General features: G+C 43.4%; 1 protein-coding gene across 1 annotated transcript; it reads right to left on the bottom strand.

The window, feature by feature from the left end:
- Positions 1 to 1,202: 1,202 nt before the first annotated feature.
- Positions 1,203 to 18,801, bottom strand: ZNF2 (zinc finger protein 2). The gene is made up of 5 exons (XM_080813257.1): positions 18,680 to 18,801; positions 9,317 to 9,388; positions 7,997 to 8,123; positions 5,140 to 5,253; positions 1,203 to 4,622 (listed from the first exon to the last, which is right to left on the bottom strand). The coding sequence occupies exons 2-5, from the start codon at positions 9,347 to 9,349 to the stop codon at positions 3,616 to 3,618; spliced, it is 1,281 nt and encodes a 426-aa protein (XP_080669383.1). The 5' UTR covers positions 9,350 to 9,388; positions 18,680 to 18,801; the 3' UTR covers positions 1,203 to 3,615.
- Positions 18,802 to 21,706: the final 2,905 nt, after the last annotated feature.

Below are 21,706 nucleotides of genomic sequence, written 5' to 3'. Positions count from 1 at the left end.
ACGGGCAATCTTAGATACTTCCTCCTCCATATCCTGGTTGGGTTGTTAAAGATTCATAAATAACAGGGGCGCCTGGGTGGTTCAGTGAGTTAAGCCTCTGCCTTCGGCTCAGGTCATGATCCTGGGCCTGATCTCTGCTCGGCAGGGAGCCTGCTCCCCCCCCCCCACACACACTCTCTGCCTGCCTCTCTGCCTACTTGTGATCTCTGTCTGTCAAATAAATAAATAAAATCTTAAAAAAAAAATTCATAAATAACAATCTCTTCCCCACCTGAGGTAACAAACGATCCAACTCAGAAAACAAAGGAGACAGGCACACAGAGATCAAAGCAGCTGTTTTGAGATGTGTTAAAAATGTGTCTGAGGGATGGTAAGAACAGGCTTCCCAGTCTTGGACCCCACTTGACCTACCGGAAGCAGAAGACTACCTTATACAGGTGCAGAGTGCTTGCCACATGGCCAGAAGCAAGCATCCCTCCAACATCTCCAATGACCAAAACAATCCCTTTATCTTTTCCCTCTAAAAGCTCCTGATGGCTATCTGAAATTGTGCTGTTCAATACAAGAGCTATTGAGTCCTTGAAATGTGTCTAGTCTGAATTTGAGATGTGCTCTAAATACAAAGTAGTTGAAGATTCAGTTTTTAAAAAAAGGATGTAGGGTATCTCAATACTTTTTGTATTGATTACATGTTGGAGTAACATTGCATGAAAATTTTAAATATTTGAATTAAATTCAAATACTGAAATATTAAAATTAATTCCATCAGTTTCATTTTCGATTTTAAGATAGGGCATACTTCCAATTTGACCAATTTCTGATTCCAAGATTTGTACTCCCAATGATCATCTGGTGAAGCTAACACCTCAAAATTTAAGGCCTCCAGTACTGTATGCCCTCTTGGAAGATATCAGTTAAAAGGGAAAATGGCCCTTCCCTCAGAATTTTTAGGAGGAGGTAGAGCAGCACTTCACATTTTTAAAAATGCTCTGCAGATCACCAAATTTGAAAAAGAAACAAAGGGAATGTCCCCATTGTTTCACTTATCACCATACTCAGAATTCCATTAGTGTTCTCAATTTGTTCTAGTCTCATCTTGCTGACAATGGCAGAATATCTTGGGGAAACACTCGATCGTCAGTTTATTTTTAACAAGGGAATAGATTAAAGATTCAGAACTCTCAGATATAGTCCAGTCAAAAGTCTGTCAATAGTCCCTTTTATTTTCTACTTCACATTATTAAATAATACCAGATATTATCCACTCTGATAGATTCTGCACTCTCTGAAGTGTTTTTCTTCAAGTTGCTTCAAGAGTCCACACGTGAAAAGTCTTCCCTGTCAATTGTCTGCTTTAAGAAAGGTGGACAAATAGGGTTGTTAGTAGACTGGGGAGGGGGATGTCTGTTTGGCAATCCATCTTCTTGAATCTGACTTTACCTCTCAGGAGAAATGCATCTTGGTCCACTGGGATTCATGCAGGCAAACTAAATTCTAGACAGCCTTTCAGAATCAAGTCCTCTTCCGGGCTTCACCTCAAGCAACTAGGAAGGGAATGCAGATGCCTAGGGTCAAAGCTGCCTAGTCCCTGACCTTTAATAAAATAAAAATAAAGGGCTGGGTCCAGGGTATAGAAGAGTTTTGGGAATCAGAACTTAAAGTTCAGTGATGTGGAATCACATCAAGGCAGATCTTAAGCACTCAGAGAAGCTGGGGTGCCTGGGTGGCTCAGTGGCTTAAGCCTCTGCCTTGGCTTAGGTCATGATCTCAGGATCCTGGGATGGAGCCCCCCATCAGGCTCCTTGCTCAGCAGGGAGCCTGCTTCCCACCCCCCTCTCTCTGCCTGCCTCTCTGCCTACTTGTGATCTCTGTCTGTCAAATAAAAAAAAAATATATTCAGAGAAGCTTTCATTAAACAGGGAGCTATTTTAGGTCTCAAGTAAGGCAATGATGAGCAGGAAAGGGTCATTTAGAAAGACTGGTCTAAGCGTAATGTGCAAAATGTCTGTAATGTGCAAAATGTAATTCGTGACAGATGCTTTTGATGTTAACCAAATATTGAGGTGCTTGTTTACTTTTCTGGCCTCTGGTGCTAGGTTCTGGTTTATGAGATGTGGACATTTCTGGCCTCTGGTGCTAGGTTCTGGTTTATGAGATGGTCCTTAGAAATAACCTAAAATATCTTCCAGCTTTCTCTTTCGTGATACCCTTAGAGGCAACATGTTCTAAATGATGAGGATGGAGTAAGACAGACTGACTCACATCAGATTTTATGTGAGATGTGAATTTTCAGTTGGGGGTTACTTATTATGGCACCAAAGCTTAGCATACCCCTACTCAGTAAGGAAGAGGGAAGGGACGCCTGGGTGGCTCAGTTGGTTAAGCCCCTGCCTTGGGCTCGGGTCGTGATCCCGGGGTCCTAAGATCCAGTCCCGCATCTGGCTCCTTGCTCAGCGGGGAGCCTGGTTCTCTCTCCACCTCTGCCTGCCACTCTGCCTGCTTGTGCATGCGCTCTCTCTCTCTCTCTCTCTCGTGTGCGCTCTCTCTCTCTCTCTCTGACAAATAAATAAATAAAATCCTTTAATAAAAAAAAAATAAGGAAGAGGGAAGAATTCAATGACTACCACAGTAATGGGAGACTGAGAGGATAAAGGCGCAGCCTAGACTGAAAATTCAGAGAAAGGATGTATACGTAACAGATGTTTTAAATAGAGAGAACTTGGTAAATAGAAAAATCATTAATTCAGATAAATATTTATTGAGCACCTATTATGTGCAAGGCACTGTGTGAGATGCAAAGACACCTAAGTCACGCCTCCAAGTGCTTATAATCTAGTTGAGGAGATGATACCTGTATATAAATTATTAAACAAACCATATAGCATAATGGTTAAGAGAATAGACTTCGAAGGTAGACTTGTATTCAAGGATTAGCTTCACCTTTTACGAGCTATGTCACTTTGGGCAAATTATTTAATACCTCTAAACTTTAGTCTGCTCATCTGTAAAATGAGGATAATAACAGTACCTACTTCTAATTCACAGGGTTGGTGAGAGAACCAAATAGTCTGCTCTTTGCCAAATTCTCCATTGAGTGCTTACCCCATAATAAGCGCTCAGTAAGTGCTAGCCAGTAGTAGTAGTAGTAGTGGTGATAGTAGTAGTAGTAGTGGTAGAAAGGAACCTAGAAGTTGGGACACAAAGAACAAGGCCAGGGCCCAAAAAAGCTCCCAGGGAGAGGGACGTAGCTATAAAAAGAAGTGCTGCTCCAACTTCGCCTTCCCTCCTGCTCGAGCCTCCGGTTATTAAAGTGCAGTGATACTTGGGGCCTCAGACAAGAGACATGTCTGACAATCACCTCCTAACATTTATCCTGTTGTCTAACAAACTTCCGCAAAGTGTCGACCCTTTAGAGTCACATCCTAACTTCCAGCATCCACAGTCAGTTCCAGAACTCGGTAAGTAGAGAATGTTTATTCACACTGTGGTAGCAGAGGTGGAAAAGGAGAGGAGTAGCCAGAATAGGTAGAATGCTCAAAGGGTGGGTTTGCTTACGATGGGGAAGACCCAGCTTGAGTTTCTATAGAGGTCCTTTGACTAAAGCTTTCCCCCAACTCAGTCTATTCCTTGTTTGGCGTAACGCCGTTGGTGTTGAATAACGGATGATTTAGAACTGAACACTTTCCCGCACACGCTGCATTCAAAGGGTTTCTCTCCTGTATGCACTCGCTGATGTCGTGTGAGCCGGCATCTCTGGCTAAAGGCTTTCCCACATTCGGTGCACTCATATGGCTTGTCTCCAGTGTGAATCTTCTGATGCTGTGTAAGGGATGAACGGTCGAAGAAAGCTTTCCCGCACTCACTGCACTGATAGTGAGGCTCTCCAGTGTGAGCCTTCTGATGTCTGTTCAGTGATGACACGCCGTAGAAGGCTTTCCCACACTCGTTACATTCATAAGGCTTCCTGCCAGTGTGGATGAGCTGATGTCGAGTGAGAATACTTTTCTGGCTGAAGGCTTTCCCACACTGATTACATTCATAAGGGCTTTCTCCGGTGTGGATTCTCTGGTGTCGAGTAAGGGAAGAGCGGTCGAAGAAGGCTTTTCCACACTCACTGCATTTAAAGGGCTTCTCTCCAGTATGAATTCGCTGATGGACAGTTAGGGACGACCGGTCGAAAAAGGCCTTCCCACACGCATTGCATTCATAGGGGCTCTCCCCCGTGTGAGACATCAGATGTCTACTGAGACTGCTCCTGTGACTGAAGGCCTTCCCACACTCGTGACAGTCATAGGGCTTCTCTCCAGTGTGAGTCCTCTGGTGGCGGGTAAGGGATGAGTGGTCAAAAAAGGTCTTCCCACAGTGGCTGCATTCCTGGTCTCTCTCTTTAGTGAGGATTTTCTTGAGAGGGGTAGACCCTGGCGGCAAGCTTTCCTTCTGGGAAAGGGACTTCTTGCAGGTCTGGATGGCAGGCCTCTCCTTCCCTGCTTCCGACTCACCCTCCAGTGCATGAGCTTCAAATTTAGGACACACGGGAACTTCTCCTCGAAGCTTTTCCCTCCCCGTTCCTTCTGATTCTTCTCCTTCTGAAGGACCGTGAATCTCGGGCTTAGTCTCCCGGTCTGGAACAGACAGAAAATACAGATGCAGTTTCTTTCCTGAGCTAGGAAATACTACAGTACGACAGCAGAAAGACGAGATGCTACAATAAATCTGAAAAGTAATGTACAGGGACTGCCCCGCTGGCTCCCATAGACAGTTGTTCGTGTTGGGAAAAGACTGAGACTTGAAAAGAGAACAGAACTGACAGTGGACAGCTCAGAAGAGAGAGAAGACTTCCCACTGGGAGCGTGGCCTGGATAATTGGGAAAGTAGGCTAAGTGGTGGTGGGGGGCAGTGGGCAATAGGTGTGTATAGGCAACATGACAGATTTGAGAGAATAATAACATTTGGTGGATAAAGAGGAGTAACACTTTCACGTGTGGAGAAAAAAATGAAAGCTGGTGGGTGACAGAGAATAAACAGAGAAAAGCAGAAGATGCGAATGTGAGAATAATGTGGTACCCAAGCCTCCTTCCCACACACCCAAATAACAGCCACAAAACAAAACTCGGCCCTGCCCTGCTCATATACAGTTACCTAGACAGACATTCTCTGGACATTCTCTCTCCTCAGATCCGTGAAGATCAACTACCCAAGGCTCATCCCCTCTCTTCAACTGAAAAATGACATCAGGTTGAGGAACTGGAAGTCCTGCTCAGGGAGAAAGAAACAAGCCAGGTATGTGATGGAAATACGCAACTATTCTGAAGCTTAAACCCCACCTCTCACTCTTTCTGAGAGAAAACAGAAAGCCAGGGGGCCCACGCCGGGAACGCAGAGTACAAAGTAAGGCAAAAGGATGTGGGAAGCTCACGATGGAGGTCAAGACTGAGGTTCTACAAAGAAACAAGTAGCACTTGGTCAAAAAGTTGATAAAATCCATTTGAACTAATGTGTTTATTCTCCCCGCTGAAGTGAATGGGATGTCTTAGCTTTAGCACTGGTATGATGGTGGGAAAGAGTCCTTGGCTCAGGAAAGATAAGAATGAAAACAGATCATCTTGAGTAAAACAAACATGTAATTTTGTTGGTTGGTTTACCCTTTAGTATTTTTTTTTTTTTTTTTTTAAAGATTTTATTTATTTATTTGTCAGAGAGAGAGAGAGGGAGAGAGAACGAACGAGCACAGGCAGGCAGAGTGGCAGGCAGAGGCAGAGGGAGAAGCAGGCTCCCTGCTGAGCAAGGAGCCCGATGCGGGACTCGATCCCAGGACGCTGGGATCATGACCTGAGCCGAAGGCAGCTGCTTAACCAACTGAGCCACCCAGGCGTCCCTACCCTTTAGTATTAAGCTTTTATTTACACAAGTGGGTCATGTTCATCGTAGGAAAATTAGAGGTAAGTAGAAATAAAAAGAAAAATCACCTTTTGTACTTTGTATTCATTTTTTCTTTCTTTCTATTCATTTTGAAACTGAAAGATACCTATAGATACATTCTGTTAAAAACTGGGTTATGAAATAATGCTAATTTATAAATTTGACTTTTTTCACATAATAAACTTAAAGTATTACTTCACTTCAACTAGCACAGATCTACATCACCACTTTAATGGCTACATGATGTTAGTTGTATGGGATAATCTAATGTATTTAGTCTCCTGCTGACAGACATTCAGACTGTTTTTACTGTTTCGCTATTAAGAAACAATGACGTGACGAACATTTTTGTACACCCGGGGCTGTTGATCCTATTATTTGCTTGGGACGAATTTCTACAAGTGAATCTCTCCATTTTTGGTCATTTAAAGAAACAGAATCCATCCTAGAAGCAGTCTTGAAGTCTAAACTTCCCTTGTGTTGGGGGTCCCCAACTTGTGAAAGAGAAACACCTTCTTATTGGCCCAAGGATCACCTATCTGGTTAAATGCTGATCACCTGCTGACAAATGGGCCACATCTATCGCCTCCCTTTGGCTTCCTGTTTCTGATCTTAGGAATTCTATTTTCCCCAATATTTCATCCCACCAAAATCTGTGACAAAGGCTCAGCAGTCTCCTTTAGTGCTCCCTGAACATTCTATCCTGTCTATCCTGTTTTTCCCATTTGGCTTACTTAAATTCTTGACCGGCCTCATAGAAAATCTGCAGTGTGACTCCTCTGACGGCCACCTGCTGCTTGTCTTACACCTTTTTCTGAATCTGCACTCTCTCTCAGTCTCTTATTCTGGAAGCTCCTGAGAGGTTGGCATTATGTACAGGAGCCCAACCTTTACTTCTCATAAATATCTCAAACCAACATTCTTTTTCTTTTTCGTTTTCTTCTTCTTCTTCTTCTTTTTTTTTTTTCCCAAAGATTTTATTTATTTATTTGAGAGAGGGAGAGAGCATGAGAGGTGAGAAGGTCAGAGGGAGAAGCAGACTCCCCAAGGAGCTGGGAGCCCGATTCGGGACTCGATCCTGGGACTCCAGGATCATGACCTGAGCTGAAGGCAGCCGCTTAACCAACGGAGCCACCCAGGTGCCCTCTTCTTTTTTTAAAGTAAGTTCTACACCCAATGTGGGGCTTAAACGCACGACCCCGAGGTCAAGAGTTGCACGCTCTACAGACTGAGCCAGCCGGGGGCCTCCAAGCAGTCATTCTTAATTTTCCTTTTGTCACACAAGTCTCTATAACTGCAAAGTGCCTTCTGTGGGCCTCTCTCTAAGACTGCACTTAAGATAAATATTCAAAATCAAATACACTTCTAGTGACCTACTCTGAGGCATAGGCTTGTATTTCTACACCCGTACCTGCCCTCTTTTTAGAGGAAAACACTTGGGGCACCTGGGTGGCTCAGTTGGTTAAGCGACTGCCTTCGATTCAGGTCATGATCGTGGGGGCCTGGGATTGAACCCCCTGCTCAGTGGAGAGCCTGCTTTTCCCTCTCCCTCTACCTGCTACTCCCCCTCCTTGTACTCTTTCTCTCATTCAGTCAAATAAATAAATAAAATCTTTAAAAAAAAATAAAGGAAAACACTTCTTCCTCCCCTCCTCTGCTTCCCTGAGGAGAAATTTGCTCCCAACAAGATGGCATCCTTAGTCCTCTGGACGAAGCTTAGTAAGTTACCTGACTGATGAACTGGGGGAGGAACTGGACATATGTAACTCAGCTTCTTCTCTTTGCCCCTCCACCCCCCTTCGGAGACTGGGTCCTCTATACTGTAGGGACAGGCTGCTGAACAAGGGAGGCTGGGGTTGTACAACCTGCCCATGGCTCAAGAAGCCAATCTGTCCAATCTTGGGGTTCAGGATGAAGAAGCCCACTGTCGCTGTACCCCTAAGCCATACCTTCTACTCCTCTATCTTGTCTCTCCGTGCTTCAGAACTCAGGTGGGAGAAGAGGTATCATTTATTGGCTCCTCAACCCCCCATTAACACAGTACCGAGTCTAACTTCTTATGGGAAGCTCTCCTTACCTAATGAGACAATACTCTTATAGTTTTCCAGCATCACCTCCTTGTAGAGATCCCTCTGAATAGGGACTAGATGTCTCCACTCCTCATCTGTGAAAATCACGGCCACATCCTCGAATGTCACTGATTCCTGGAAACACAATCACATTGCCCCTGACTTATAACCATTCTCTTTATATGGACCAGACGAAACAGTCATAAAGATGATAGCCCTGAGGTTGTGGAAGGAGGGTAAGCAAAATTGTTCTGATGAAGCAGGGCTCTGAAGCACTTGGGAGAAAGTGCCATAATTCCCTGAGGCATGAAGTTCTTGGTCATAATTCTTATATTCACAGCCAAGCCTGTAAATTTTAGATAATTTGCAAGAACAGAACAAAGAATGCCTATGTACCCTTCACCCAGCTTCCCCAAATGTTAACATTCTCCACATGTGCTTTATCTTTTTGTCTGTCTCTCTCAGTATATACACATTCTCCTTTTTCCTGAACTTCTTGAGAGTAACTTGCAAACATGATGCCTCTTTACTCCTATTTTATGCATATTTTATAAAAACAAGGATATTCTCTAATATAATCACAGTGTAATTATGAAAGTCAAGAAAACACCATTGATATTATACTATAATCTACAACCTTATTTGAATTCCACCAATTATCTGGGTGGTTTTTCTTTGTTTTTTTTTTTTTACAAATCCTTAAAATGATGGTGTTGATTAGATTGTCCTTAGGATCACTTCATTTCACGCAAATGCTTTGTGATTGTGTAAGACAGCATCTTTACCCCCAATCCTAAAACCCCAGATGAGTCTCCAGTGTGCAAGTTCTAAGCCAGAGCATAGAATTCAAGACTCCAGGTCCGTGGGCAGGTGTGGGGCAAGCCCCATGTCTCTACCTATACTTATCTCTCTTTGGGACTCTTACCACCTCACTGAGGGGCTCTTCAGCAAGTGTCATATTCCCCAGCCTAACCCAACACTTCCTGGAATACTTGGGGTCCACTCTCAAATGGATGCATTGAAGACAAGTCAGGACAAGAACTGTTCCCTCAAACCATCCAAACCAACCTGTACCATCATTTTTTAGGCAAAAGCACTCAGAGCCAAGTCCACAGGGGCCATGTCCCTGGTGACATGCTACTGGGCACATTTCAAGGCAAGAAAAGGTCATTGAAGGATACCACAAGTCAAATGGGAAAGACGCATTCCCCCCGGAGCCCTTCATTTACCTGGCTCGGTTTGACTGAAGAAGTTCCCGGATAAAGAGAGAAAAACGGTTACAATCTGGAGACTAACCGAGTATTCCAGACACACAAAGTTCACCTCACCTGGCATCTGGCAGTCAGAGACACAGCAGCCATTCCCTCTTGTGTGCTCTCCTTGTAGAAAAGGGCAGAGTCCTAATGAAGAAAAGGTACAGGACAAGAAAGACGGTATGAGAAAGACAAGTCCTGGTTTGGAGTTTTCTGACCCATAAAGCAAGAAATCTCCAAATACCAGTGAGTTATATACCCATTCTCTTTCTTAATACCCTACAAAAAGGGAAGACAAAGCAAAGCCAGGCTAGGAGCAACCCCACCCTAAACCAGAGTTGGAGCGAAAGGCCACGGATAGTGCTATTCAGGACACAAGGGGGTGCTGGTTTGACCGTGACCCCAGAGGAAGAGTTCTGTTCCTGGGAATCAAGAACATATGAAGCTTATACTATATTTATAAGTTCACATTCAATATTGCCCTGACGGTTACCAGATAAGAACTCTAAGAAATTTTATAAATGACTATATGGAAAGACATGTCCAGTAAATACCTACAGCCTCATTAAGGGAAAAATACCCCCTTTGTAACCCTGTGCTAAAGGAGCCACTGTTGGGCAGCCACATCTTGTTCCACACGACACTGTCTCTCCCTCCTGGAGCCACACTGACGTAGGCCTCAGGTAGTGGACTGAGATGTGATCTAGCTTGGAAAGGAGAACATGAGCTAAGAAATTGTCAGCACAACAGGTGAGCGATGAGCTGAAAGGGTGTCAGGAGGGACGGAAGTAGCCATGAGGATCAGCGGAGCCAAAGCTACCCAGAAGCAGATCCCGTGAGTGTGTGGGAGGCATGACCCGGGAAGACTAGACACAGGCTGGGGGAAGAAGAGCCTGGTCACTTTAGTGGTGAAACACTGGAGCGAAGACTTAAGAGTTTTTTACTGGTGTGAAGTCCCTCAATGCATGCAGACCACCCCTGGGCTCCAATTCACATTTAGACCAGCCTCATTTATTTTGGGATTGCCATAACCTTCTTAGGCTTGGTGTGAATCCTATCGCTAACCCCTTTTCCTTGAGTTAGCTGAGTAGGTCTCAGTTTCCCACAGTCAAGAGTCTAAGTCAACACATTTAAGTCAAACATTTCTGGAAATCATGAGTGGGACGGGAAGTGCGGTCTGAGGAAGGACGAGGCAAAGAGGGGGTGCACCGAGTACTCTCCTGCGGTCAAGGGGATATGGGTACTGATCCTTGTATTCATCCGTCTATCCAACCAACATTTATTCAGCACCAACTATTTATACCAAACACAAAAACTTAAGGATACTGTCCTTGTCCTCTAAAAGCTTATAGCTTAGAATATGGACAAACAAGTAGCCCAAATAATGTGTCACAGGATGGATACATACTATAAAGAGATACCCACTCTCAGAGCCCAGCAGAGGCTTGCCTCATCCAGATAGGAGGCTGTAAGTTCCTTGGCAGAAATGGGATGTAAGGGTTGATTCGGGGGAGGAGGTGGAACATTCCAGGCAGGAAAAGTAACAAGTTTTCAAAAATAAGGAGGTGTGTCTTTACATGGAAAAGATGAACAATTGGAACTGGTTTAGAACGGCAGAGGTCTAGGCTGTGAGCAGTGCAGTGGGGAAGCAGACAGAGACCAACCAGATCAAGGACAGCTTTGTATGGTCCCATGCATGGAAGAGGGACCACAGGCATGGAGATCACTGAAGAATTTCAACGTGGAAGTATTCTCAGATTTATGTTTTAGAAAGATCATTGCAAACTGTATGAAGAGCCTTGGAACACACATACTCTGGCTCAGCAAATCTTTCCTAGGAGTTTGTCCTAAGGAAGTAAGTGAGAATATCTTTAGTCATATTAATACGAACCTTTATGGAGTACTACATGTGGTAACTTTTTAAGCACTTTACACGTATTATCTCATTTAATCCTTACTGTAAAGGAAAAATTTGAAATATCCTAAGTTTCTGAAACAGGAGATATGATTAAATCCATAATATCCATACACTATAATACCATTTAATAACATATTAATAATAACTAGCATTTATTGAGTATTTGTGACTTACCAGGCACTGTGCTAGTATTTGTTACTTACCAGGCACTTAAAAAAAAAAAAGATTTTATTTATTTATGACAGAGAGAGATAGCAAGAGAGAGAATACAAGCACAGGAGAGCTGGAGAGGAAGAAGCAGACTCCCCATTGAGCAGGGAGCCCAATATGGGGCTTGATCCCAGGATGCTGGAATCATGACCTGAGCCAAAGGCAGACTCTTTCTCAGGATAACTTAATTCCATATTCATAAATTGATAAGGTAGGTACTATTAAATTTATTTATTTTTAAAGATTTTATTTTATTTATTTGAGGGAGAGAGTGACAGAGAGAGTGACAGAGAGAGCACAAGCTCGATCTCAGGACCCTGGGATCATGACTTGAGCTGAAGGCAGACACTTAACCGACTGAGCCACCCAGGAGCCCCAGATAGGTACTATCTTACAGATTAGGAAAGTTAGGGTTAAAAGAAGCTGTGGGAGAATTTGAACCCAGGTCTGTCCATCAGTTTTTAACCTCAATGCTATAATGATTTTTATTTTCACGAAAAAATAGCCACACAGATAACAGACCAATAGACTAGAATAAAAAAATCCCCCAACATATCCAAACGTGTAGGGAAACTTGATATACAACTGAGCCCGCATTACGAATCATTGAGGAAAAGATCACTAGTGATAAACTGCAAACAACTTAAATGTTCATCAGAAGGACCAATTGTTATTTTATCTGTGAACTTATGTGTATTGGAATATTATACATTAAGATGAATGAAGTAGAGCTTTGTGTTAATAATAAATCACAAAATGTAATTACTGAGCAAAAAATAAAGTTTTAGAATTACTGTGTAACATCTATATAAAACTTAAAAAACAGGGCACCTGGATGGCTCAGTTGGTTAAGTCTCTGACTCTTGATTTTGGCTCAGGTCATGATCTTAGGGCCATGATCTCAGGGTCATGAGATTGAGCCCTGCATCAGACTACACACTCATTGGGGAGTCTGCATGAGGTTCTCTCTTTTCCTCTGCCCCTCCTTGCCAAGCTCACACTCTTTCTCTCTCTCTCAAATAAACGTATCTTTAAAAAAAAACCCAAACTTAAAAACAGGTAAATAGTATCTATAAAAATCTGTGTGGGACAATAAGTACCAAATTAAGAGTTATCTCTGGGAAGGGAGGGATATGGAATTGGGACAGATAACCAGGAGAGTTCAACTTTGTCTGTGATGTTTTGTTAAAAAAATTTTTTAAACAAATTTACAAATATTAAGTGAAGAATGCACACTTAAAACTACTTACTTGTGTATGCGCATATGTATAGAAAAAGGACTGAAAGAATATACACTAAAATGTAAGTGGAATTTGAGTGTGGCATTACAAGTGGCTTTTTTTTTTTAAGATTTTATTTATTTATTTGACAGACAGATCACAAGTAGGCAGAGAGGCAGGCAGAGAGAGAGAGAGAGAGAGAGAGGAGGAAGCAGGCTCCCCGCTGAGCAGACAGCCCGATGGGGGCTTGATCCCAGGACCCTGGGATCATGACCTGAGCTGAAGGCAGAGGCTTTAACCCACTGAGCCACCCAGGTGACCCTACAAGTGGCTTTATTCTATTTCTTGTAATTCTTTATATCCTGATTTTTGGTTTTATGAGTATGTATTTACTTTGGTGTACAGGAAAAATAACAGGAAGGAATGTGGGTATACAGAAAAGTTAAAGCAGACCCAAGATAGCTATTCTCAGAAAATTCCATTTGCGAGGTTGGTCCTTGGCTGGGGTCTGGGAACTTCGATTTGGGGAGGGTTCCCTAAGAAAGAAGGGTGGCCCATTATGCCAAACTATGTGAGCAAACAATGTGTTTTATGTTGAACACTTGGTCTCCTGCCAGAGGGTCTGGAATTTTGGTATGTGTTAGGCAGAGGGTGCCTACCTGACCTGCTCTCAATAAAAAAAAACCTTGGGCTCTGAGTCTCTAATGAGCCTTTGTGAGCTGGAACATCACACACACATTGTTGCATTTTTATTGCTGGAGAGGATGCATTTGGTGTGACTCCTCATGGCGGGGAGAGAGCACAAGAAAGCCTGTATTTGGGTTTCTTCAGACTCTGCCTGTCTCATCCCTGATTGACCTAGCTGTACATCCCTGTCTTAGCCATGAGTGCAAGTATAGGCTGAGCTCCATGTCCTTCCAGCAAATCCCTGAATGGGGGGTGATCTTAGGGACCTCCAACACAGGCAGCCATGCCATTCTGGGTAGCTATAGCAGAATGGGACTAGAGGAGGGCAAGAATGCAGGTGAGGAGACCAGTGAGGAATCTCATAATTAATAAGGAAAAATGATGAAAAGCTGAATGAAAGTAGTGACAGCAGAAATGGACAAAAGTGGAACTACTGTCAAGACGTGAAGAACAGGGATGCCTGGGTGGCTCAGTGGGCTAAGTATCTGCCTTCAGCTCAGATCATGATCCCAGGGTCCTGAGATCGAGTCCCGCATTGGGTTCTTTGCTCTTCGGGGAGCCTGCTTCTTCCTCTGTCTGCAGCTCCCCCTGCTTGTGTTCTCTCTCTGACAAAATAAAAAAATCTTAAAAAAAAAAAAAGAAGAACAGACAACAGATTGACTGCCAGTGGAGGCTGAGGGTGATGGGAGAAGCAAGAATGACCTCCAGGTCACTGATCTGAACAACAGTGTGCACAGTGGTACCATTCATGGAGATGAACAACAGAGGAGGAGGAGGTTTGGAGGGAAAGCTACTGGGTACAGTTTGGAATATTTAGAGTTTGAGCTGTTGCCACATCTTTGGATAGGAAAAATCAGGTGACTCTGGCTTCCACTGGCCAGGTTATAAAAATTATTATTGCTGAATGAAATAGTTTGAATTTTGAAAGACCATGAGTTCCATACTCAAAATGAGAAAAAAAAATAATGTATTTTAAAAATGGTTGTAATACAAAGAGGGCAATGTTTACACCTTTAGTGATACAAATAAGTACTTTTTTTTTTTCCTATTAATTGTATGACTATTCACAAAGTACAGATGTATCGTTAGGATATATACTTGTGTCCATTCACACAAGCATGAGAAAAGAAATCAAGGGAATGTGGATAAACTAAGTAATCCCAGAATCAGGAATGTCAAACCCCAAATAGACTAATCAGTACTGGGGAGAGGAAGAAGGAGTATGAGCTGGTCTAAAGAGGCAAAGTAACCATGCAGACTTAATCCTTCCTCCTTTAGGAGATGAACCCACTATCTCGTCTTATTATGAGATACTACTAAGGTAAAGTTAAGTTTTCAAAAAGACCAGACCAATATATATTTACTAGACAATGGGTTATTGAGCACTGGCCAAGCAAAACTTTAAAAGATTATTACCTTGAGGGTGAACACCAGTTTGCAAAAATGTTTAAACTTATGCAAAAGGTGGGGCGACTGGATGGCTCAGTGGGTTGAGCCTCTGGCTTCGGCTCAGGTCATGATCTCCAGGTCCTGGGATAGAACCCCGCATCAGGCTCTCTGCTCAGTGGGAAGCCTGTTTCCCCCCTCTCTCTCTGCCTGCCTCTCTGCCTACTTGTGATCTCTCCCTGTCAAATAATAAAATCTTAAAAAAAAAAAAACCGATGCAAAAGGTAAAAACTTAAAAAAAAAAGTTACTGGAAAAATATGTTTAGTGTAACTACAAATTTTTTTTTTTTTTTTGACCTGAGAGATTGGGATTTGAATCTTGTTAGGAGGAGGCAGAGTGATATATACACAAATGGAAACAGCTAAGACATCATCAGTAGCCTGCAAGCTGTGTTGTTTAAGACAGTAATCTTTCCCTTGCTTGTCAAGATTCCTCCATTCCCAGGAGAGTTTTAAAACATTACTCTTGGGCCCTCGAAAGAAGTCCAAATTAGTATTTTGAGATACAGGAGAGACTGCCAGAAATAAAATTCCAGCTCTGTTTACTACCTGTATGACCTTAGGCAAGTTTCTCAACCTCTGTCTCAGTTTACCCGTCTGTAAAATTAGTATAATGAAAGTACCTACCTCAGAGCTATTGTGATGTGTAAATAGAATACATATAAAGCATATAGAATAATGGGCTACGTGTTAGCATTAGCTACGTGTTATAATCTTAGGAAGGTAGAAATAATGAAAATATTAATTACAGTGTGTTGTTGCTGTTTTAGAATAGGTTTAAGTGTAAGTGTAGGAATAACTTTGGAATCAAAGTATTTAAATATGTTGTCGAAAGCATTTGAGCTTTTCGAACAAATCAGTTGAACTACATCTGAGACTGTAGTTGAAACTGCTCAATGTTTAAATCCTTAAAGACAATTTTCAAAGTTTTGTATATTGGATTATGACTTCATAAAATGAGCATTGAACACCTTATAAATGGTGGTGGGCATAAAACTCCCCAGCCATTCAGTAACCAGCCAATACTCCCGAGGTGCTCATTATTCGTGGGATCCCTGCCAGGCTGACTTCCCTCCCCTGGCAGTCGCTTCAGTAGCCTCCCAGTGATACTCAGGGCTCCCCAAGTCCACCAAATCCACATGGAGTCACTTATGTTTTCTCTTGTCCTACTCCTGGTTCTCAGAGTATTTCTAGAGAAAAAAAAAAAAAACTCTTCAAATTCTTATTCCAGATCTTCAAATGAGCCCTTGCCTAGAAAGCTTTTCCTGTTCCCATCCTTGCCCCACAGCTACTCCAAACCTCCACGGCTACCATTCGATTTTGGAAGAATGCTCACTCACAAGAGTTCCAAAGTCTGTGTGGTAAAAAGCATTCCACAGGCATGTATTTATTAACGATGAAGGCTTGGGCAAATTACTTAAGCTAAAGGTTGACCTCTAGTTGTTTACTACCTACCTCACACAGTAGTTATAAACAGTATATGAGACAGTTAATGTAAAGCGTTTATCTTAGTCTGTTCAAAAATGAAAATTGCTTTCCTTTCGACTGCCCAGTACCAACCCATTCATCCACTCATTCATCCTGCTAGTCAACAAATACATCCAAGCACCTGCTATGTGCGTGGTAGCATGGGGTGTGAGGATGAAACAGAAATGTTTCTGTCTCTGGGTCTTTCCCTGAGTGTCCTCTGTGTCCTACCTCCTTTTCCACTACTGTTGCTTTTCAGAATCTGTTCCCTGCATTACCAGGTCTTGCTTTCTCCACCATCTCCCAGCTCACCAGTAACTTCTTGCCCCATATGTTCAAACAGATACAACCTTCATCTCTCTGAAACCTTTTTCACTGAATCCCATGGCCTCTCTTTAGCAAAAGAGTTCTCATTTAGGTTTTCCTTTCATGATCAAAGTTCTTGGTAACACATACTTATCAATTCCATCTCCTCCTTTTGAATCTTTTTCTGTTCTTGTCACACCCCTCACCACCTGAAACTGTACAGTTGAAAATTACCAAGTGCCTCTAATTACGATAGTCTTTTTCTCCTTATCTTTATTTCTCTGCAGCTTTTGATTATTCTGACAAGTTCCTGCTTCTTTTCCCCAGTCTTGCCCTGGAAACTTGACTGCTGCCCAACAACACTTAGTCTTCGTACAATGTTCCTGCTATCCCTCAGAAAGTCCATCCACCTGGCCCTCCATTCTCCACCTCTACAGAGATGGTTTCCAGTCTAGTCCCAATGCCTCTTCCAAACTCAGCTGGCATTTCCAAGTGACTGTAAATTTTGATTCAGGCATTCTGCCAGCACCTTAAGACATCTTCCCCTATGCAACTCCCCAATTAATCCCTCTCCCTAGCTTGACATTTCTGTCAGATGTTCTATTATTTTCCCAGATGCCCCCTATTCAAACTTTTACCTTGCTCTCTTTCCTCCCAAATCTAGTCACCAGGTCCTCCTTCTTCTTTTTTTTTTTAATATTTTATTTATTTATTTGAGAGACAGAGATCACAAGTAAGCAGAGAGGCAGGCAGAGAGAGTGGGGGAAGCAGGCTCACCACCAGGCAGAGAGCCCGACACGGGGCTCGATCCCAGGACCCTGGGATCATGGCCCAACCTGAAGGCAGAGGTTTTAACCCACTGAGACACCCAGGCACCCCTCACCAGGTCCTTCTGACTCTTCTTCTGCATTGTCATTTTTATCCTTTCCTACCACTGACACCATTCATTCAGGTCTGTAACAACCCACATCAGGATTACCTTGCATTCCCAACTGGCTCCCTGCCACTAGTCCCTTTCTCTCTCTAGTCCTGGGTGTGACCTCTAGAATTACTGTCCCCAAATAGTTTTCTTCCTGACAGTCTTCAGATCAGAACTATACTATCCACTTGCCCTGTGTTTTGTCCTGATCCTCTGTGTTCTCGTGCCAGTACTTTTCTCCACCCTTGTCTTCCACTACTCCTTGACACTTCACTGCAGTTAAAATCAGGTCCTTCTCCAATCTGCCTAATGCTTTGCTACTTCTTCCCTGTTTTTTTACCCCCACCTCAAATCCTACCTCCTCCATGATAGGCCCTGCCTCATCAAGGCCCCTAGCAACTAAAGAATGATATTAAAGCATTTGTTTTACCATTCATTCCTCTGAACTAAGAAAAGATTGTGCATGATGTTGACAGCTGAAACAGACACATTAGGCATTAAGGTAGCTTTAATTACTGGTTTAATGGATAACCATATATGTCAAGCCAAGTGCTTTAAGGACTGCATCTCAGACTCAATTCTCAAATATCCTTTTTAAAATCACAGATATCTCAGAGATATAGTTACTTCTAGAATCAAACTTGTCAATAAGCTAAATAATAACCATCGGTTTCAACAATGGATTCCAACCAGCTTAAAAATTAAACTTCCTTGGTTAAAATTTTTTAAAATGTTCAATGATGTAGTCTAAAACATGATGTATCTATCCTTAAATGAGGGCCTCGTACGGAGGGAGCTAACCGAGACAATCTGAGATGTTTTCTGAGAAAGACGGAGGGGCGGAGCCGGCGTCCCCACAGATTTAGTGTTGATTCCACCCATATTTATTAAACACCCATTATGGGAAGGAGAACGAGAGGAGAGGAAGAAGGCTCCAAACTTCCAACCTGAAAGTTGGGATCTGGCATATAGTGGGTGTATGATGAAAGATCACTCCTGCCAGTGCCCACACTCCACGGAATACACACACACACAGGAGGCGAGGGGCAACTTTCCGTCTGCACCTCTCCGAGCTGGGATACACACACACACACACACACACACACACACTCACTCTGTCTCTCTCTCTCTCTCTGCAGGCTGGCTCCGCCCGCGTCACCCCGTTGAACTCCCACAGCACCTCCCCCAAGTTCTCAGTGTCCCTTTCTCTCGGCCGCTGCGCTCACTCCACATCTCGAAGTCAAACACCCGCAGCCTGAGCTCACCTCCTGCACAGAGTGCTGGGGACCCAGGAAGACGGCGCCTCTTCAGGTCGGAAAAGCAATGCGCCTGCGTAAAGGCTCTGACGTCTGAGCTCACAGTGTTCGGCTTCCTCACAGACTCCATTTCCCAGAAGTCTCAGCGGTCGGCGCGCTCCAATATGACGTATGAAATTTGCGCAAGCGCACGTTTCTGGGAACGGGGCTGAAGGCTCTAAAGCGGGTTGAATAGAGCGTTCCAGTTGCTGTAGCCAGGTGAGAGAAGATGTATGGGAGAATTATAAGACCCTGGAAGTACTGCTTACGTGTGTCGTCACGTCCCTCCAGTCCTCTGATGGAAGGGCCATCCGAAGGAAATGTGTCTGATCTTTGGGGCCGGTCCCTACCCTTGTTTTTCACCGACGGAAGACAGAACGAGTCTCCTGACGCTTGGAAGAGGCTTCTTCCTCCTTCAGCTTGTCCGCTCTCAGGCATTTTGTTCTGAAATTTGGGAGAAAGGCAGAATTTGGTTCTAGGACAAGGCTGGGCCTGAGGTAGGGTATGTGCACATTTTTGCGCCGGAAGAGGAAAGCCCACGATACACGTCTGTTTAACTGGGCAGCTGGCAGACTGCCGACAGTTTGAGCTCACACTAGCCTGCCTTCTTTGGTACTGCTAGAAGGGCCCTAGTTGGAGACGGGATTCTCATCGGTGGCTCCATGTCGGAATCACCTGAAGAGCTCTCTCTCCTCACTCCGAGGAGAGAGAGTCTACAAAGATCTTTAGGTGATTCTGATGTGCTGCTAAAGCTAAGAACCACTGAGCTAGAGCTTCAGAGAACACTGGAGATTGCAAGAATATGATAAAACACTACTTCGGAAACAAGTCTACACTTTCATTCAAAAAACCTATTATGCCTACCATACACAAGGCATTGTTACAAATGTAAATAAGACATAGTCACTGCCTCAGACGAACTCATGGTCTAAAGGAAAAACCAGAATGTAAGAGTTATAGTTTTTTTTTTTTTTTTTAAAGATTTTATTTATTTATTTGACAGACAGAGATCACAAGTAGACAGAGAGGCAGGCGGAGAGAGAGGGAAGCAGGCTCCCTGCCGAGCAGAGAGCCCGATGCGGGACTCGATCCCAGGACCCTGAGATCATGACCTGAGCCGAAGGCAGCGGCTTAACCCACTGAGCCACCCAGAATGTAAGAGTTAAAACACAATGCAGTATGTTCTATATGTCACATTGGAGACACTAGGGGAGTACAAGCAGGAAGCAATTAACTGTGGCTGAAAATGTTTAAAAAGGCCTGTAACAGTTACAGTCTTATAACCGATCCACTTGAAAACAACAACAACAACAACAACAACAACAACAACAACAACAACACTTGCTTTGGGGCACCTGGGTGGCTCAGTGGGTTAAAGCAGCCTCTGCCTTCGGCTCACCTCATGATCTCAGGGTCCTGGGATTGAGCCCTGCATCGGGCTCTCTGCTCAGTAGGGAGCCTGCTTCCTCCTCTCTCTCTGCCTGTCTCTCTGCCTACTTGTGATCTCTGTCTGTAAAATAAATAAATAAAATCTTTAAAAAAAAAACCCACTTGCTTTATTAAGAAGAAAGAAAGTGTGTCTCGGTAGCTCAGTTGGTTAAGCTTCGGACTTTTGGTTTGGGCTCAGGTCATGATCTCAGGGATCTCAGGATCCCAAGTTGGGTTCCATGCTCAGTGTGGACTCTGCTTGGGATTCTCTCTCTTTACCTCTGCCACCCCCAAATAAACAAATAAAATCTTTTAAACACACACACACACACACACACACACACACACACACACACACACTGCAATCTATGTAGAGAGAATAGCATCTTGTAAAGATACAGACTAGGGGATAAAAGTGTGAAAAATTAGTAGCAAGATGAGTGGTCAGTGGGTATTTAGGGTCTGACAACTGTAATTTGGGGCCAGACTGGGGATGGTTTTGTACGGTAGTAGGGGTTTGGATCTTCCAGGATTAGGACTTGATTGAAGTCATGATGTCTAAGACGGACATCCTTTCTTGCTGTTCCCTTGCTGTTGTTTTTAATTTATCTAGCCTTAGATACTGAGAGTGGAAATTGCATATGATCAGAAGCTGGGTGATGGGTGGGAGAGAAATATTCAGGCACAATTTCACACTATACCTGAAAAACACTGTTGCTTTTAATACCCAGATCTGATTCCAGATTGGAATGGCTTTCTACTTCTATGTTTTTGTTTTCATAATACCTTCTTTCAGAATGGCCACCATTGGGGCATCTTTAGTCCGCTCTCAATGACTGCATACTCCTGAGTCCTAATTGTAAACAGGTTTCTGTTTTTACTATGGGGCTCCCAACCCAGGAAAGTTGGAGGTTGTGTGATGATGGATGCCTGCGCACACAGGGGACCTGTAGAAAAATCTATGCTTCAGTTCTGCTTTACAAAAGCACCTTTACATTTGTTTTTTTTTTTTTTTAATAATTGGCTTAAAATAGGATAAGCCATCTCCCTCAGGCTAATTTGATTTAGAGATGTTCTTGTCACCTGCTCTTCCTCTGAGCAAACTACAGTTTACCAATATTGTTCCTAAAATATGATGTCTTCTGTTTCTTCTCTCCATCTTCCATGGCAATAGAATTTTAGCCAGGCACATGTTTAAAGAGTACATTTCTCTGCAGCTAGATGTGGCCAAGTGTTCTTATAAATAGGATGTAAGTGGATGTGGTGTATGGCTCCTTAGGACAGCCTTCCTTACAGGACAGCTGGAGTCAAGAGTACAAAGGAATGAACTATCGATCCCCATGACAACAGAGATGGATCTCAAGGGCTTTATGCGGAGTGATAAAAGCCACTCTCAAAATGTTACATACTAGGGGTCCCTGGGTGGCTCAGTGGGTTAAAGCCTCTGCCTTCGGCTCAGGTCATGACCCCAGGGTCCTGGGATTGAGCCCCGAATCGGGCTCTCTGCTTAGTGGGGAGCCTGCTTCCTCCTCTCTCTGCCTGCCTCTGCCTCCTTGTGATCTCTCTCTG

The sequence above is a fragment of the Martes martes genome (genome assembly GCF_963455335.1).
Source record: "Martes martes genome assembly, chromosome: 9".
Classification (NCBI taxonomy): Eukaryota; Metazoa; Chordata; class Mammalia; order Carnivora; family Mustelidae; genus Martes; species Martes martes.
Note: the sequence above shows the minus strand (reverse complement) of the source record. Positions and strands in the feature narration are given on the sequence as shown.

Coding starts and splice junctions, on each gene's coding strand:
- ZNF2 (XM_080813257.1), bottom strand. CDS start 9,349: ATGGCTGCTGTGTCTCTGACTGCCAGATGCCAG. Junction 8,124..9,316: donor CTCTGACTGCCAGATGCCAG/GTGAGGTGAACT, acceptor TTGTGTTTCCAG/GAATCAGTGACATTCGAGGA. Junction 5,254..7,996: donor TAAGAGTATTGTCTCATTAG/GTAAGGAGAGCT, acceptor CTCCCTGAGCAG/GACTTCCAGTTCCTCAACCT.